The sequence below is a fragment of the Polypterus senegalus genome, chromosome 14, assembly GCF_016835505.1.
Source record: "Polypterus senegalus isolate Bchr_013 chromosome 14, ASM1683550v1, whole genome shotgun sequence".
In the NCBI taxonomy this organism is placed as follows: domain Eukaryota; kingdom Metazoa; phylum Chordata; class Cladistia; order Polypteriformes; family Polypteridae; genus Polypterus; species Polypterus senegalus.
Window position 1 is genome coordinate 97,253,543 of NC_053167.1, and position 20,332 is coordinate 97,273,874.

A 20,332-nucleotide genomic window follows, 5' to 3' on the forward strand; every position below is an offset into this window, starting at 1 on the left:
ACAGCTCCTTGAAGAAACAGAAATCAAGGATGATGCACATCACTGGGCTCCTCAGCCCTAAACATCTAGGCCTACACTGGATGCATTTTGACAGACAATGGCAAGGCAAATAGCAATTGCATTCAGATTTTCTTTTAATGGGTAAAAGGAAAATAAGATCAAAATAAAAGAGCAGCCAACAAATATATATACAAAGCAAACAATGGCTCAAATAGACAACAGAAAAAAAAAAAAAAATCAGTATTTAAATGAATACTGTATTAATAATCAAAATGCATTTACCTGTGCTGTAAAAAAGCAACAGTTCAACTAAAAAACCATTTTTAATGTCACATTTAGGGAACATTTAGCAACATTTCTTGCTTTAATGCTTACCGCTTCCTAAACTTTCCTGTGAGGAAAAAAGTTGCACCCTTATTAACAATTCAATCTATCTCAAGTCAGCATTAAGGTATACTGTCAGTAGATTAAACATGCTACGATACTAGACTCAACTAAATGTGTAACATTTTTGTGCCAAAACGGTACTTTGAAATGCCTATTTAAAGGGGAAAAACCCACAGAAAACCAGTAAGCCAAAGATTTAAAAAATATACATAATCCTAAAGAAACAAAAATATATAAAAAACGCATGTGTAATTTTATTTGTAGAAAAAGCCACATAAGACAAAGCTGGTAGAATTAGTGCTGCACACCTTCAAACCTACTAAGCAATCTGGGTCAATATTTCTAATGGACAATAGATACCTTGACTTATTAAAAATCCTTATATTGCCACCCACCCACTTAAACATATTTGCTATGTATCCATAAAGTAACTTGCAAGAGGATTATTACTTTGACCGAACTTACCAACACAGGAGGTTTCATTTAGTTTATTGCAAAACACAAAACAGGCATTTTAAAACTGAGATGATATACATGAACATTTCTACAGTTTATAAACATAAGAATATACCACAAAGAGTTGAAATACATGAACTGGAATGTCCAATCTATGAACCACATACTAAAAACAAACCGTTCAATTTATACAAGAAATCGCCTCTGTCACGGTTACTCTTACTAACAGTTTTAAACACTGTTTTTAAACCAAACAAATTAAGATCTTCATCAAGGCGGCTGCATCCATATATTTAACAAAGGTTTTTTCGACAACGAAGCAAATACTTTATGTCCACTTCACATTACTGGCCCTGTGCAGAAGAAATACATATAAAGTTAACAAAAAGAAGTCATTCAAGACTTGTGAAAAGCCTGCATAGGAAGAAAATGGTAGTTAGTGCGATGCCTGCTCCTCATGCTTTGCCCAACCTGAAGGGGGGGAAATCTTAAGCAAATGTCTAAGCATGCATTTGAATATTTACTTTATTTACCACCCAAAACACACACACACAAAAAGTCTAAAAATATTAAGTAACATTATCAAATCCAAGCTAACACTTTAAACTGCATATACCTGTTGTGGTTGTGGAGCAGGAGGATGTGGAGGCATCCCCTGGGGGCTTGCCTGTCCATAGTATGCAGCCTGTTGTCTGTAGTATTCCGCCCATGCAGCACTATAGTCTGGTTGCCCACCCGTTTGAGATGCAGCGGCAGGTGCTGGCTGACCTAAAACACACGGGGTTGGGTGATATTCAGTGAAGGTTTGCTTGGAATATTTAAAAATACTATTTTTATTTAGTGAGTAATGTGAAGTAGACACTTCTGGCCAAGTTTTATGGATCTAATAATTTTAAACAGTATAAGGCTTTTTAAAGAAACCCCACTCTGACATGGTATAGAATAAAGTAATACTTTACAATCTTTTATAAGGACCAGAGAGCCACGACACAAAATTTAAGTGGCCATTATAGTTTAGCTTTTTTAACAGAAAGATGTGGTGAACTCAGATTTAGTAATAGCAACCAATAAAGGATTATAAACCTAACTCTTAGCAACTGATATTCTTACAGAACAAACTACTTTACTCTCATGATTAAGGGTCCATATATACTCAGCAAAAAAAGAAAACGTCCCTTTTTCAGGACTGTGTATTTCAACAATAATGTTTTAAAAATCCAAATAACTTTACAGATCTTCATTGTAAAGGGTTTAAAAAAATGTTTTCCATGCATGTTCAATTAACCATAATCAATTAATTAACATACACCTGTGGAATGGTCGTTAAGACCTTAACAGCTTACAGAAAGTAGGCATTGAAGGTCACAGTTCTAAAAACGCAGGACACTAAAGAGACTTGTCTACCATCCTCGCAGTGGAAGACCACGTGTAACACCACCTGCACAGGATCGGTACATTCGAATATCACACCTGCGTGACAGGTACAGGATGGCCACAACAACTGCCCGAGTCACACCAGGAACACACAATCCCTCCATCAGTGCTCAGACTGTCCGCAATAAGCTGAGAGAGGCTGGACTGAGGGCTTGTAGGCCTGTTGTAAGGCAGGTCCTTACCAGACATCACCAGCAACAACGCCGCCTATGGGCACAAACCCACCTTTGCTGGACCAGACAGGAGTGGCAAAAAGTGCTCTCCACTGATGAGTCACGGTTTTGTCTCACCAGGGGTGATGGACGGATTTGTGTTTATCGTCGAAGGAATTGAGCACGTCTGGGACCTGTTGGATCACAGGGTGAGGGCTAGGGCCATTCCCCCCAGAAACGTCCAGGAACTTGCAGGTGCCTTGGTGGAAGAGTGGGGTAACATCTCACAGCAAGAACTGACAAATCTGGTCCAGTCCATGAGAAGGAGATGCACTGCAGTCTTCAAGCAGCTGGTGGCCACACCAGGTACTGACTGGTACTTTTGATTTTGAGCCTCCCTTCATTCAGGGACACATTGTGAAACATTTTTAGTTTGTCTTATGGTGTTGACTCTTTTAGTGTTCATACAAATATTTACACATTAAGTTTACTGAAAGTAAAAACAGTTGAAAGTCAGGACACGTTTCTTTTTTTGCTGAGTATATATGGACATGTTTAGATTCAGCAGGACTAGCTGCAATCAAGTCTGACTGTGTTAATTTAGCCAACTCTATCAATTAACTGGTCAGCTGTTGACTAAAACTATGCAGGAAATTCTCTTTACACATAAGCAATAAATATATTGGGTAACTATTACTTAAAAGCATTTTAGTAGCAATTTAGAAATGTTGTTACACATTTATTCCATTTCAAGATCTGAAGCCATTCACTGTGACAAATATACAATATATCAGGTGGGGGCAACACCTTCTTTGCAGCCCTGCAGCTAATGTGTGCTGAGCACTTTTTGAAGCATGAAATTATCTCAAAAATTATAAACAAAATTACTTAAGTTCAAATTTAAACAAAGTGTAAACTAATCTGAAATGTAATGAATGAATTCAGAAAATAACCCCATTCCAAAACGTATAAAATGTAAAAACAGAATTCAATGATTTGCAAATCTCACAAATGCATATTTTATTCACAACAGAACACAGAAAACATATCAAATGGTTAAACTGGGAAAATGTCTAATCGTAAGAATAAGGTCATTTTGAATCTGATGGCAGCAACATCTCAAAGGTAGAAACGACCACCATTGTGTAGCGTTCCCTCTTGTAACAACAGTTCACCAACATCAGGTAAATAAGACCTGTTGGACTTTTGGGAGTGGAATGTTGCCCCATTCTTGTCTGATACAGGATTCTAGTTGCTCAAAAGTCCTGGGTCGTCCATCGTATGTGTTTGTTTCACAATTAGCCAAATGTTTTCAATTAGTGAAAGGTCTGGATTGCATGCAGGCCAGTTTAGCACCCAGACTCTTCAACTATGAAGCCATGCTCTTGTAAGAAATGCAGTATGCGGTTTAGCATTGCTTTGCTGAAATAGGCAAGGCCTTCCCTAAAAAAAGATGTAGTCTGGATTGGCGCGCATGTTGATCTGAACATTTAAGCATTGATGGTGCCTTTCCAGATTTGCAAGCTGCTAATTCCACAAGCACTAATGCACTCCCATACCAACAGAGATGCAGGCTTTTGACCTGAGAGCTGGAGGATGCGGCATCCAGGTATACCAAAAAATAAAAAATTGAGATTCATCTGAACACAACAGTTTTTCACTTTGCCACAGTCCATTTAAAACAAGCTTTGGCGCAGAGAAGATGGTGGCATTTCTGGACCAGATTTACATATGGTTTCATCTTTGCACAATAAAGCTTTAACCTGATTTGTGGATGGTACAGTGAACTGTGTTCACAGGTAGTGTTCCTGAGCCCATGCAGTGACTTCTATGACAGAATAATGCCTGCATTTAATGCAGTGCCACCTGAGGGCCCTAAGTTCACAGTAATCCAATATTCACCTTTGGCCTTGACACTTATGCACAGAGCTTTATCCAGATTCTCACCATCTTTTGATATTATTTACTGTAGATGGCAACATATTCAAAGTCATCACAATATTACGTTGAGGAGCATTCGGAAATTGTTCCACAATTTGTAGATGCAGTTTCTTGGCAGACTGGCCATCTGCCCGTCTTTACTTCTAAGGGACTCTGCCCCTCTAAGACATTCTTTATATCTAGCCATGGTACTGATCTGATGCCAATTAACCTAATTAGTTGCAAAGTGTTGCTCCAGGTGTCTTAGTACCACTTTTTCAGCTTTTTAAAAAAAAAACCCAATACCAACTTTGAGACATGTTGCTGCCTTCAAATTCAAAAGAAGCTAATATTTTTCATGACACAGTAAAATGTCTCACTTTTAGCATTTGATATGTTGTCTATGTTTATTGTGAATATGGGTCTATGAGATTTACAAATCATTGCATTGTTATTTACATGTTACACAGCGTCCAAGTTTTTTCCTCTCCGAACCGCTGGTTTGAAAAATTCTGTGGTGTCTTTTGTAACATAACTTTGCTGGTTTCAAATGTACATTTAGCCATTAAACTTAAAAATACACTGACCTGAACTTATGGAACTGGGCCCATTTGGAAGTATTCTTGTGACATGCTCTCGGGCACACTACAAGGCTAGCAGTGTCGCTGCGTCAGCAACACTCTCAATGTGTGCGTTTTCACTGGAGACCAATATTTTGTATAAAACAGACAACCCTATAGTATTTAAAAAGCTGAGCAAATAACCACAATGTGTTCAGAATTCTCATGCATATTTGTGGTCTTTCTGTAGCTGCCTATTCCTATTTAATATTTAATAATAGCACAATCTCTGTGGACACTCATCTCTGAAATTAGAGTATAGTCTGCACAGAACTAAGCAGAACTTCATTGTTAAGTTCATTTGCTACTCTCTGTGGCACCCTTATAAACAAGTACAGTGGAACCTCAGTTCACGAACGTCTCAGTACACGTACAACTCTGTTTACAACCAAAAAGTTTGTCAAACTTTTGCCTCAGTTCACGACCACACACTCGGTATACGAACAAGCCAGTTTCCCTTTCAGTTTGTACATGTTCAGTCTCTCCCTGTGCAGCGAGCGAGAGCGTGACACAGAGGCAGGGACACACACACACACACAGAGGCAGGGACACACACACACACACACACACACAGAGGCAGGGACACACACACACAGAGAGGCAGGGACACACACACAGAGAGGCAGGGACACACACACACAGAGAGGCAGGGACACACACACACACACAGAGGCAGCCGAGAGAGAGCTGGACACATTAAGGTAGGAAGGCAGTTAAAGAATGCACTGGGCTTGATTTTATTTTCACTTCTGTTTCCAGTGATAGGTTCGTAGCGTGCATTGTTGCAATGTTATTTTTCTTGGTGGTTTAAATTAGATTTTTTCAAATGTTCATTTTTTTCCCCCCTGTGCTTAAAACTCATTAAAAAAAGTGCTTTTAGCCAGCGGTTGGTAGCGCTATAGCGCAAACTACTGCAGTGTTAGCTTTCTCTGTTCAAGGTTTTCTCAGTGTTATTCAATGTTTTTACATTTAGTTTACTATTATGCTGTGCATTCTATGGTTTAGCTAACTATATTTGTGTTTAAAAACTTGAAAATATATATTTACATACATTTTGTATGGTCTGGAACGGATTAATTGTATTTACATACAATCCTATGGGGGAAATTGCTTCGGTTCACGACCAAATCGGTTTACGACTTGAGTTTTGGAACGAATTATGGTCGTGAACCGAGGTTCTACTGTATGTAAGGGTGCATCCTTATGATGGAATGGATTTCACTTTTCTTTGTGCCTTGCACCACCCAGAAACACTCCCATTCCCTATAACCCTGGGTTGTATTGTTCATGTTTGAAAACAGATGCAGAGAAATTGTATGTAATAAGAATATAGAAGTTTAATGTCACTGTGCTCTGTACAAAAATGGTATAAATCCATTCACATGCACATGCACAGGCCAGGCCAAAGTTCACACACAAGGGCTCTCAGCATTTAGAAGTGCTGGGCCAAGCATAGGACAAGACAGACAGACAGCTTGAGGAATGTATAGTCAGCCTAAAGACAGGTGTATACTATTTTGTCCTCTGTTAACAGTCAGCACAAAATCTTCTTTCATTGATTGGAAATGGACAAGCTACCTAAGTAAGGGCCTGCACGTGGAGAAGACAGTATAAAAAGACTTGGACAGCAGCCAAATACTTTGAAGGCGATGGACGAATGTGTGATATAGTCATCCGTCCTGAAAAGCCTTCCAGCGCAGCGACGAAAAGTGGCAGACTGAATCAAGATCCCACCTTGGTATTGTCTTGCTATAGGCTTCCCATCTGTAATGCCGCATAAATCATCAGTAGAGAAAGCCAAGTTATTTTCTCTTATGTGATTTTTACTGCCGTATCACTATGGGAGGGATATCGCCTTTTAATATATCTATATAGTTTTCGGTTACTTAAAACGGCGCAATTACAAAAGAACTTATTCCAAACTAGGGAGCTATCGCAGCATGCAGCTATATAACAAAAATGAAAGCAAAACATTTAAATATGCATTTAAGCGGGGAAATAAATCTTGGAGTTTCACGTACATGTTATTTTGCCACATAAAAAACAATATATACACACATATATACATACACACATCGAGGCAAATATCGAATACATCATCACTTTTCTAATAAATTTGTATTTCTAATGTGGCTATTGACATTAAAATTTTCAGCAGATGTTGGTAACAACCCAAGTAATCTACACATACAAAAATCAACAGTCCATAAGTTTTGTGCCATAAAGTGGAATGACACAGGGAAAAGCTATTGAACACAAGAAGAAAAGGAGATGCAAAAAGGCAAGTAAAGCCAAGAAACCAGCTGAAATCTGTCAGTATTTAGAAAGCAATCCTGCCTCCTACCAGTGCAAATGAATATCAGCTTGTTTAGTCCTGATGGCCTATAAAAAGGTTTCCCCCTTTACCAAGGTGTCACATTAAGAAGCATCTCATGATGGGTAAAAGCAAAGAAGACCTTCACAACTTTACTGTTGTAAAACATACTGATGGCATTTGGTTACAGACGGATTTCTAAACTTCTGAATGTTCCAGTAAGTACTCCTGGGGCCACAATCCAGAAGTGGAAAGAACATCACTTCACCATAAACCGGCCACGACAAGGTGCTCCACCCAAGATTTTGGAGGGAGAATTCAAAAGAATAAATCAGAAGAGTTGTCCAAGAGCCACTCATGGAGAGTTCCAGAAAGACCTGGAATTAACAGGTACAGTCGTTTCAAAGAAAACCAATAATACACTCAACCACCACGGTGGTCTCTATGCAGCTCGCAATGCAATACTGCTGAAGAAAAAGCATATCGGAACACGTTTAAAGTTTGCTACAAAACATTTGGACAAGTCAATGAAATACTGGAAGAATATAGTCTAGTTAGATGAGACCAAAATTGAACTCTTTGGATGTCATTGCGCACGCCATGTTTGGAGGAGAAATGGCACTGCACATCACCCCAAACACATGCTGTTTATCAGCATATGGTACTGGCAGACTTCACATAATTGAAGGAAGGATGAATGAAGAAATGTACCAGGAAATTCTTGATAAGAATTTGCTGCCATCTACCAGGATACTGAAAATGAAACAAGGGTGGCTATTTTAACAAGACAATGATCCCGAACACACAGCCAAAGAAACTCTTAACTGGTTTTAGAAAAAGAAAGCTGCTAGAATGACCCAGTCAGTTACTCAACTTGAATCCAATTAAAAACCTATGGAAAGAACTGAAGATCAGAGCTCATAGAAGGGGCACACGAAACCTTCAAGATTTGAAGACAGTTTGGGTGGAATAATGGGCCAAAAATCACACCTGAGCAATGCATTTGACTAGTTTCTCCATACGGAAGGCATCTTGAAGCTGTCATTATCAACAAAGGCATTTCCCCTAAGTATTAAATACATTTCAGTAAGTGTGTTCAATACTTTTTCCCTGTGCCACTCTACTTAAATTACACAATTTATGGACTTGTTTGTTTTAATTTCTTTGTATGTGTGGATTACTTGGGTTGGTAACAACATCTGAAAATTTCATGTCAATAGCCCCATTAGAAATATATTCACTGAGATTATTTTCCCTGCTATATAGATACATACACGCGCACATTTATACCAGTTTGTATACATTTAAAAAAAAGGAGATGTAAAATCATTCAGATACTTCAGAGTGTGGTGATAATCTGCCATAAGGAAATCTTATGCAGTAATATCCTATACAGATTTTTCTTCTCTCCTCTAGTAACTGTTAAATGGTCCATCTGAATTACTTATTTGGGGGTATAAGGATGGAGGTATATCTTCATACATCCTGCTGGAAGCATCCTTTGAACCGAATACATCTATTAATAATTCTTGGTTTTCAAGTTATTATCCACTAGACTAATCAAAATACTTATCACAGAGTGTTTCCAATTCTTTCTTGGGCTAAGCTGTGTAAGAAATGTTGCATTTTTCTTAAATCTTTCTTAATACCAACTATATCTATATATGGACAGTAGTATGCCTGGAAAGAATTCTGGAGATAACTAAAAGATGGGATATGCACACAGTACATGGATAGGCAGGATTACATAGTGGTTTCCACAAAACACACTAATGATAGAACAATGTTGACCGACTCTGTAAACATGCTGCCTCCCAGCAAAGTAACAGATTCTCTGAATGGTATGTCTTGATATGTCCATGCAGGTCACAGAAAATGTCAGCTTATTATAATATTCAACACTGTTAACCACATACTTTAACAGAAGTATTTTTCTTAGTCTCTGCAGCTGTATTAAACAAAAAAATTAATAAAATTTTATTACTGCAAAATAAACACTAACAGCATTTTTTCTGGCTCAAATGATAAAGCAAGTGTATGCATTCTATGCGGTGGACACAACACAAGTTGGCTGTTCTGCACTAGAATGGAAATATTTCACAGATAGGGTGTTAAACTAGAAAAGCCTAAATCACCTCAAAAACAAAGATGCCAAATGAAAACTGCACAAAATCGATATCAAGGTACATTATGAATTCAATGTAAATTGCAACAGGAAACACTGCACTGCCTATTATACCACAATCCCAAAAATGTAAGCATTACCCTAATGGTTGCTGGTGTTATACACTGTGTGCACAATTAGGCAAGTGAGTATTTTGACCGTATCATCATTTTTATGTGTATATTCCAACTCCAAGCTGTATAAACTTGAATGCTTATTGGATTTAAGCATATCAGGTGATGTGTATTTGTGTAATGAGGGAGGATGTGGCCTAAGGAGATCAACACCCTATATCAAGGTGTGCAAAATTAGGCAGTTAGTTTTCCTCAGGCAAAATGGGCCAAAAAAGTTATTTGACTCTGAAAAGTCAAAAATTTTAAAGTCTTTCAGAGGGATGCAGCAAGATATTGGGGCGTGATCACAGAACCAAACATTTTGGTGCAGGGTCGCAAGAAACGTGTTATAAAAAGAGACGCAAAATTAGCTGCCAAAGATTTGAGAAATATCAAAACGTGAAGCTGCCAGGAACCCATTATCCTCCAGTGCTGTCATATTCCAGAACTGCAGCCTATCTGGAGTGCCCAGAAGTACATGGTGTTCAGTGTTCACGAGATATGGCCAAGGTAAGGAGGGCTGAAACCCGACCACCACTGAGCAAAAAACATAAGTTGAAACGTCAAGACTGGACCAAGAAATATCTGAAGACAAATTTTGTTCTAAGGTTTTATGGACTGAGGAGATGAGCGACTCTTGACGGACCAGATGGATGGGCTCGTGGATCAGTAACGGGTGTGCACAGAGCTCAACTTCGACAGCAAGGTGGAGGTGGGGTACAGGTATGGGCTGGTATTTTTAAAGATGAGCTAGTTGGACCTTTTCGCATTTAAGATGAACTCAAAATCAACTCCCAAACCTACTGCCAGTTTTTAGAAGACACTTTTTTCCTGTATCACTGTTTGAAGAAAGTCTACATCGTTCAAGACGACCATGATTTTTATGCAGACCAATGCTCCATCTCTTTCATTGAAGTACTCCACTGTACGGCTAGCCAGTAAAGGCCTTAAAGAATAATCAAATGGCCCCCTTCCTCATCTGACCTAAACCCTTTATGGGGAAGGAAAACAGTATACCTCTCTGAACAGCGTCTGGGAGGCTGTAGTCACTGCTCCACAAAAAGTTGATCATCAACAGATCAAGAAACTGACAGGAACTGAATGGAAAGCTTATGAACGTTACTGAAAAGAAGGTTGGCTATATTGGATATTGGTCACCGATTTTTTTTTTAAATGTCAGAAATGTTTATTTGTAAATTTTGAGTTGTTTTATTCTCACTGTAACAGATGAAAACAAACAAGTGAAATGGCTAATTTTTCATTTTTCCTTTAGTTGCGTAATAATTCTGCACACTAATAGTTGCCTAATTGTGCACACATATGTATTCCACTGATGATCACACTCACATTTCCTTTGTAAAACATTCAGGTTTAACAACATTTTGGATTGACTGATAGCACTGTACTTCTTCCATATTAAAATGAATCCTCAGAAATACAACTTGCCTAATTGTGCACACAGTGTATATTGATATGTGCCAACATACCTAGAATCTACTATGTATACCACTTTGTATGGATAAACCACAGAAAATGCATATCTGATTGAAAGCTTTCAAATAATGAAAATCTGTTTGTTAGAATGAATACAAAATCTCACTCTGAAGTCCAGGACACAACCAGCACTATACCACACACTCAAAATTCAATTCAATAGTTCTAAGCAAATTGCAGTTATTAACTTTTCATTACCAAATAATCAAGTGATAACGTAGTAGTAAAAATGACATTACATTTTCTGAACATCTGCTTTTATCTAAATACAAGGTCTTCAGATAAATTTCTCTGAAAAAACTGAAGTATTATTCTGCATAAATGTACATATACTTGTTTAATAAATACAAATTTACATTTATGATTAAAACACATATTAACCTATTTTATATAAAATTTTATAAGTTTTCAAATTACTGACATGCCTAAAAGCCATCTTAATGAGCTATTATACAATGAAACCCAATTTAAAGATTGGATCAAGTTTTTAGAGACTAACCACTGCACTTGCACAAAACAAGGTTGTCAAAAAATTTAAGATAGGCTGTCAAAACAAAACAATTTCTTTACGTAGTTCAAATCTACAAGCTGTCCCTTCAACAAATATAATTTGCTAGGGCATGTCCATGTGATTACATCTGTTCATCTGTATTTCTTAAACTTGCACAGAAGGTGCCGTTGAACAATACTGTAAAGCGTAACAGCTATAATACTGACGTTAATGAAATAACATAATGTACCTAAAGAAATGTAGCTCTCACATGTGGCAAACGCCAAGAAACTATCCATGTCTATTTTAAAGTTATTTACCTTATAAATACAGCAAATTCATCTTCCATTTTGCTTTTGCCCTTGATCTGGAAGGCGTTTATTGTAATAAACATACTTTTGTTTAATGTGGCTTAACACCAGAAGATTTTACAATAAAAATCAGGCAATTTTAAAAAATGTTAAGGACTATTAAACCTATCAATAGCTATGTAAAAAAAAAAGTTATATACACGAAGGTCATCCTTTAAAAACCAACTGTATACAAGTACTTTAAAAATAAAATTTGAAGAGTACTGAGAAGTGAAGCTGAAATACTTGCAATGCATAAAATAACTACAATTACCTTGCTTTTTATAGTACTCTTCCCATGCTTTTGTGTAGTCTTGCTGCTGTTGACCTTGCTGACCTAAAATTAAGTAGTATTTTAGCAACAAGATGTTAAAAACACATTACCACTATTTTTGTTTTATCAAAATAGTCCTAATTTCATAATTTTCTAAGAGAAAATTATAAGAGAACTTAAGAGGAATAAGAAGGTCTTAAACAATACTAAAAATGCATACTTTTAAAAAATTAAAAAACTAAATTTTGTAACATCTGAGTCCTCTTAGTATTGTTATGTTAAGAATATTAAGTAGCTCATATGTGCGGATGGACAAAAGTAACCATGTATGAGTAACAGGAAGACTTCCTTACTCATGTGCAGTAGTATTAATGACTAAATTCATCTATCCCTGCTACCCAGTTAAAATGATATAAAATATAAAGGGAAAGTCAAAACACAGCCACTTCAATTACCATTCTAAAAAGACAAAGGCTGACCAAACCAACCTATTACAAACAGTAGGTGGGAAAACTTATTTGCCTGCATACTTCATCACATCAAGTCACAAATTCTGTACTGTACTAAGTAAGCTAACAGTAGGAGTATGGCCTTTGTTAACGGTGAAAATGATTTGTTCTGTACAAATACAGATTAAATTGGGTGTATGCACGTTTACTGGAGAAGTTCTCTGAGAGACAGCCTGTTCAACTCATGTAGTTAGCCAGGAGCCAAGAAACCTACAACCCTTTAAGACATTTGCTATGGTGTCTAGGGTTAAGCTATTTCATAATTTTGATGTTTAAATACATTCATTAAAATGCTCACACCTGCCAATATGCTTAAAGAGTTTTTTAAAAACATACCCAATTTCTTGTAATATTCCTCCCAGGCTTTTGTATAATCTGCCTGCCCACTCTGAGCTGGATTCTGTTGGTCACCAGCTGCTGTTGCTGCTGCAAAGAAAAAAAACAAAAGGTACATTCATACTCTGATAATTAAGGCATTTAAACCTTTGACTTGCACTGCTTTAACATAAAATCCAAATGGTATTAATGGTTAGTGAGTGTAATTTTTAACTAGCATGATAATTAGGCTGATATTTGTCTCTAAAAATGCACTTGTATTGGCTGAACCTGTACCAATATTCCACTCATCTTTCAAACTCGCGTCTACCAGGGCAGGTTCACAGAACAGCTGTAATTTATCCCAGCCCAGAAATCATGGGGCACAAGTCATCAGCTTGAAAAGCCACTCCTCTTGTCTGATATGCATAACGACAAAAAGTAACAATATACCTGATAAGCAATTCATGTACTTAAAAATACATTAAACTTTGCCTGCATTCATTCATCTTCCCTAGGACTGGCATTTTTTTTTCATTCATTTCTTATTATAGTTGACATTCACAACGGTCTAGTTAAAATGCTATATTCCATGTTTTTTTCTACTTTCCCCCCCCATTGTCTTCACTCCTACCAAAATGGCACTGCACAGCCTACTCCAGGTGTGCACAAAGTTTTGACTCAGTAACATTCTTTCAGAGGTCAGGCGTTTATCTAGTAAAAACTATACAACGTTTGCTCTCAAATGACTCATTTAACTCTGTATACCACAGTGATTGCTTGGTTGGGCACTTGCAGTACTCAGTTTGTAGGCAAGCATTACACCTATTCAACTATATGTTAACTTATGAAAGTGCTTAATAGGATATAATTCAGTCTGATTTTTAAAATACCCAGTCCATTAACTTTCAAAAGTGTTTGCTTGATAAGATAATTTTTGTCAATAACTGCAATCAACCTGTGTCGTCAACCTAATAGCAGGTTTTCAAACTGGCAGTTTTCTCCAAAAAGTAAATTAAATCCAATGCTTTCATAAGAGTTTTCACCTGTTACTTTAGGTCTGGAGTGAATGAATTACTTTTGATACAAATAATAAGTCTCCCAAAATACCTTGCTGGATGTCAATTTTAATTTGTCAAACGATCGTTACTTTCTTGGTGTGTAAAGAGATTTTCATGTTGCACACTCTTACAAAGCACATGTTTAACTTTACATAGAGATGTAGTGATTTTTTTTAAGTTACACCCTTTGTTTGTTCTTCATGCTGTCCCTTGTACAAACTGCTTGAAAGGCTGCCAAACCAGCGTGTTCACTAACAACGTGTTGCAACCAATTGAGATTACACAAGCAGACAACTGCAGATGTAAAAAAAAAAAAACAACGCTACGGCTATCAGACACTGACACTGAATTAATCAAATCATTTCAGTCAGCTCATGAACAAAATCTGGACTCTACTGCAGCCAAAGATTTATTCTCAGGATTTAATGATTTACAAGTGTCACTAATGTCATTTATGTAATTAAAATGAACTCAAATGCCACTATTGTTATGATCACTCATTTAGTTTTCCAGCCTATTGTCTTAGGTTATTCTCCTCTCTGATTATATGCATTTGTCTTTAAAATCTGCCAATAAGTTAACTTTGCATCAGACTCATGAAAATTAGTAAGTCGAGTAATATGCCAATATAAATCATCCAGTAAGCTATCAAGTCTAACAAACAAGTAATTTTTCTTCAGCAGTCTGAATCTACAAATTGAATGCATTTTGAAGCTAAAAAAAGTAATAAAGCAGGATAAGCCAATGGTAAGCAAAATGCTGGCTGTACAACAATAACTGTACATGTCATATACTACTGATATATTCACATAAACATTTCAGCTTGAATTAGTTACATTAATACATCCACAACCCAGAATATATACATATATACCGGTATATGTATTCAGTTATTAATCCCCTTAAAAAAATGCTTACCTCATTTAATTGCTAGATGAACACGCATAACACCACCTTGATGTTCAGTGATGTTTATTCTTCATATTTAAGTCAACATGGGCTATGTTATCATTATAAGAATTGATTTAATATTAGCTGCTTGGGCTCATGGCACCTGCAGATTTCATTTAAGAGTGCATGAGAAATGAAGGTATCACTGTACTTTGTGTTAATAAAAACAAACAAAAGTAACCTGTTTAGATGTTAAATTAAAACACTCATGTAACATCATCATAAAGTTAATCTGTCACACAGACTAAAAAAAATTAAAAATCTACAAAAACAATTTAAACACTTAAGCAATATTGATGGAATATTCATCGGTAATTTGTCATTGGTTGGGAACTATTTCAAAGCTATACATGTAGAATTATAAACAAAAAAAAACAGACTTAAGTACAACAGACATCAAAATAAATAGAAATCCTCTTGCATGTATTGATAGATCAAGTTACATAGTGAAGAAAAAAACTTTACTGAAAAAACACTGCTTATTTATTAGTGTTCTAAAATACAAATGACAAACAGCAGCCACTTACCTAGCTATATACTTTGTTTACCCAAAAGCACTCAGAATCACCCAAATTAAATTAGGAAATGGACTAAAAGGAGAGGCTCCCCAACGACAGCACTTATTAATTCCAAAATGGCTCAACGATATTGCAACAATTTTACTTAGAATAACTACTTTACCGGTGACAGCAGTATCAGCAATCCTGTAATATTTTAAATGTTGCTCTACTTAAAGGTTCCACAAAAACTAGCCATCAACTATGCCTCGATAGACCCAACGTAATGGATCTTCAATCACACAAGCATTCTCCAGTTTTTTTCTTACCAATTAGAACAATTTTCTGTATTCAGATTAGATATTGGTGCATCATATCCTCCACTATCCATAGTCTGATAGGTCATCAGACAATGATATGTTACACTAACTTTTACATCACAATACTGTAGATATCTTTTGGCTCCAGTGTTGTATTCAACCGTTTTTTGTAAAATGTGTATAATGCTGCAGACGTCATGTTCGTGCCTCCTTTCATCAAACACTTGGTGCCAACTACAGAAACACTGTTGTCTTGCTTTTCTGTTACGTCCCACTCCCAAAATACCTAATGCTATAGTGCAAGAAATTCTAGGTGAGCTGATGTGACTCAAACACACAGAAAAATAAAATCTTGACACCACCCACCAGAATTGTTAGGGTGGGAAGGAAATGTATAACCTAATAATATGACCATTCAATATATGTTAAACAGTGCTTTCTAAATTTAATAAAACATAACTTACTTTGTCCATTTGTTTGGCCGGTGGCTGGAGCAGCATTTGGAGGAGGTATTGGTGGTTGAGGTTGCTGCTGATACTGAGAATAATATGCTGCCCATGCTGCTGCATTAGCATCTGCGGCTGCTTTACCTGCAAAACAAACAAAGGTTACGCAAGTCATAAACAGCAATGTCCTGTTATGTATTCATTTTATTTGATTTTGAGCATTATACTAACTTGGGTCTTGTGGTCCTTGTGGCTGCCAGTGTGGATATCCATTACCCCAACCTTGTGGAGGATATGGGGCGGGAGGTCCACTGTAAGTAAAAAGAAAATCCCTCCATCAACAAAATCCCTACTTAAGTGAACTATCTACAGATATGCATTTTAAAAAAGTACGTAACAGATTTCACTATACCAAATAAGTCGCAATAAACACAATGGCAAAAGCTAACAAAATTCATATGCAAAGCATACTGACCTCCAGTTACAAATGCATACTGTAAATGCAATGTTAAAATGCAACTACTGCAAGGACAAGGACCAACACACATTTTAAAAAATGTAATATAAACCTCTCTTTAGATGATTCATTCAAAAATTAGTCAACAGTAAAGTACTGCTCCAATTCTTAAACACTGTACAGCCAAACCCTTCCTTGATAAACTGCTAAGATTTTTAAAACAAGCTGCTAGACCTTACTGCATCTAGACCAGTTTTTTTTTCCCCCAATTACACATACCAGTTGTGTGCTTGTTATTCATTTTGAAAAAAGGCACATACACTTTTACCTTGTGTATGAAAAACATTTAACAAAGCCTCAAACATCACAACTAAAGAAACAGCACCACAAATAGAAAAGCAGGTTAAGTGAGGAATTCAAACAGACGCCATGTGGGGTTTAAATCCTCACAAAAAACAAAAACACACCCCTACACCAATACACCCAGACTACTAATATCATTGCCTACTTACTGCGGACCAGGAGGTCCTTGATTGTATGGCCCAGGATTGTAAGGTCCCATTGGCGGTGGGGGTGGAGGTCCTGGTGGACCAGGAGGACAATGAGGGCCTGGACCTCCATGGGGACCTGGAGGACCATGAGGGCCACCCATTGGACTAACAGGACCCTAGAACAAAAGACAAAACTGTTGAAACCTCTATATCTAACTTAAAGGCAAAACAAAGTTTACTTTTGGCACATTTCCTTAAAAGATATGTTTAGTAATTTATTAACACACACTTCTGCTATGTTTTGTTTGGTAAGAAATAATTTATGAAGTATCAACTTTTATAATGGAAACCCAATTTGAATTAGACTAGTCTTGTACATCTGCAAAATTACCTATTTGATAAAATTGAACTGTTTGGCACTACTATTTATGCATACGGTTCAACTTACTCCTATCTTTTCCTCAACAAGCTGCCTGGCAAAATCAATCTGTTGGTGTGAACCACGTATTGTGAACATCTTGATGTTGGGATCAGCATTTGGAGGAGGATTTCTCTGGAGCTCTATCCTTGCGCCAGATTGCTGACTAATGCTTTTTATTGTCTCACCACCTAATTGAAGAAAATAAATGCAATGACTTCAAGGCACAAAACAGATTTTAACAACACAAAAACAAAATGATTTCTCCCATTTTAGTAACAAGATCACATCTAATGAAGAGTAAATGAGACACACTTATGAGGGAAACAGAGCAAAATCCAATAAACCCACACTATTTCTTAACCTGTACACAAGGAAACCTAAGTCCCAACTGGAAGAGCACATTAGAAATGAATATGTAAGCTTCAAAGAAAGCAAGACGTGACTGCAAATGAAAATTAGATTTCTAGGTTGAATGTAACTAAATCAGACATGACAAAGTACGACTGAATAGAACAAACATTTAATGGATGTGCTTACCTTTGCCAATGATTAACCCAGTCTTCATAGAGGGAACAGTAAAATTGAATTCTTGCAGCCCTCCAGGAGGACCCATGTTCCAGTTTCCCTGACCTCCTCTTCCTCTACCCCTGCCTCCAGGCCCAGGTGGACCTCCAGCCTGCAACACATAGGGGCAAGGGATAAAGACAGACTACTTAAACTTCCAAAGCGACATAGCAGCCGCCTTAAAAGTACTGAATAACTTAATAAACCAGGTATACAGGAAGTTCATTGGCCTTAAGTATATGAAGTTAACTGTTTACAGTCAATTTAACTGGCATGCATATAACACAGCTGTCTAAAGCTTCTAAACAAATTTTAAAATTGTTATCAATTCTTGCATTTGTTAAATGGTAAACAAACCTTACAATGATGCTTTATAGGCATCTACTTAAATTGCTTAAAATTTCACTGCTTGATATACAGTAGCAATTCTAGAATAAACAAAACTAATTCAAAAAGGAACATCCAAAAAGGGAAAATGCCGTTTAATATAAAGTGTGCTTTGCAAGTTGACAGAGAAATTAACTTGTTTTAAAACAAACAAGTTTTTAGTCTAATCTCAAATTATTTAACTCTTTTAGGGCTAATTTTTTTTTTTTTTCTTTTCTCCCAGGGCTGAATATTTTTCTAAAAACCTTTTTTTTTACAAAAAGAACACAAAACAATTGTTTAACTTATCAAAGAAACAAAAAATATTTATTTTTGAACAACATAACTGTTTTGCATTTTGTATGAGCCTGCATACTATATAATTTAACATATTATTATTTCACATATTGTAAATTTCACAAGGCAAAGTCCTGCAAAGTGTGGTAACGCTCAAAGCATCCAATTGCGTGCATTGCCACGTTGCACTGCTTGCAATGTGTTGCACTGGTGCCTCTTTTTCAATAGTCTATTGCTGCACAGAACACAGTCAGGCTTGTACTTTTTGTCCTCATAATTTGCAGGAAAGTGGCGCTCGGTCAGCCTGTCTGGCACTGCTCTTTGTAATGGCCTTCCTCGCTTTGCCAAAGGCACTCCAACATATTCTGCCAGCAAGTTGTCCACCACCTTCTTGCGGAAATCTGCCGCAGTCATAGTACTGTCACTGTTTGCCTGCTTGAATAATATATATCCATTTGTGAGTGCAATCTCACGGATGCGATGGTACACAGTGTGGTACCACTTGGTGGACTTATGGCCATAAGCATATGACCCCAGCATCTGATCCAGTCGATCAACTCCAGCCATTTTGCAGTTGTACTCTTCAAGTGCAACAGGCTTGTCCAGCTTTCTACCTTCTGGGTTTCCCTTAGAACGAATTACCTTCTCACACAAATTGTTGGTGTGAACTGTAGTAATACAAGTCACCCGTTTGACATCATGCCATGTCAATGCCACCAAGTTATCCGCCCGCATAAAAACAGGATTGTCACCTTTTTTCATTTTCAGCCTCTCTGGCTTCAACTGTAAAGGCATGTGTCTCCTGCTCACCCTCACTGTGCCACAAGCTCCAATTCCCCTGCTCTGTAGCTCTATGAACAATTCTGGTGAACTATAAAAATTGTCCATGTACACAACATGTCCAAAATGTTCATAGCCCTGAAGCAGCTCCAGCACAACCTGAGTTGTCAAAGGACAGTTCTCCCTCTGAAAAGAATGCTTACCAGTGTAAGTAATTACTTTTAGGCAGAAACCAGTGCTTGCTTCAGCCAATACAAAATCCTTGATGCCATACTTGGTGGGCTTATCTGGCATATATTGACGGAAAAAAAGCCGTCCCTTATATTTTATCATGGACTCATCCACAGACAAATCACGCCAGGCTGATAAAATTGTTTATAAGTTGGCTCCACTATGTCAAGCAGGGGCTGAACTTTATACATCGGGTTATAGCCCTGCTCACCCTCGGGATTTGCTTCTTGTTATCACAAAAGTGAATGAAGCTTTGCAGCAGCACGTACCGATCACGGGGCATAACCTGTCCAAAGCCACCAGGTGACAAAGTACGTTTGGACCAGTGCTCCCTGAAATTATATCGCCAGTCCAGTCCCATCTCTATCTGCAATGCCACAAAGCCCTTGATCTCGTCTTTGGTTGTGGGTTTCCACTTCGAAAAACGAGAATGCGGAGCAAGCGCCTCCCGCGATTCA

At 37.3% G+C, this 20,332-nt stretch overlaps 1 protein-coding gene across 4 annotated transcripts in view; it reads right to left on the reverse strand.

Annotated features, from left to right (window-relative positions):
* Positions 1-833: 833 nt before the first annotated feature.
* Positions 834-20,332, reverse strand: part of fubp1 (far upstream element (FUSE) binding protein 1) — a 45,606-nt gene continuing 26,107 nt past the window's right edge. For 2 of the 4 annotated variants that reach the window (XM_039736053.1, XM_039736052.1), the window contains 9 exons: positions 18,174-18,312; positions 17,664-17,824; positions 17,237-17,391; positions 16,499-16,578; positions 16,286-16,411; positions 13,014-13,103; positions 12,169-12,231; positions 1,460-1,611; positions 834-1,196 (listed from right to left, as the gene is read on the reverse strand). In XM_039736053.1, the coding sequence (XP_039591987.1) occupies positions 1,188-1,196; positions 1,460-1,611; positions 12,169-12,231; positions 13,014-13,103; positions 16,286-16,411; positions 16,499-16,578; positions 17,237-17,391; positions 17,664-17,824; positions 18,174-18,312 (975 nt within the window). In that variant the 3' untranslated portion in view covers positions 834-1,187. The remainder of the gene's footprint in view (positions 1,197-1,459; positions 1,612-12,168; positions 12,232-13,013; positions 13,104-16,285; positions 16,412-16,498; positions 16,579-17,236; positions 17,392-17,663; positions 17,825-18,173; positions 18,313-20,332) is intronic. The other 2 variants (XM_039736055.1, XM_039736054.1) reach the window with 1 other exon arrangement.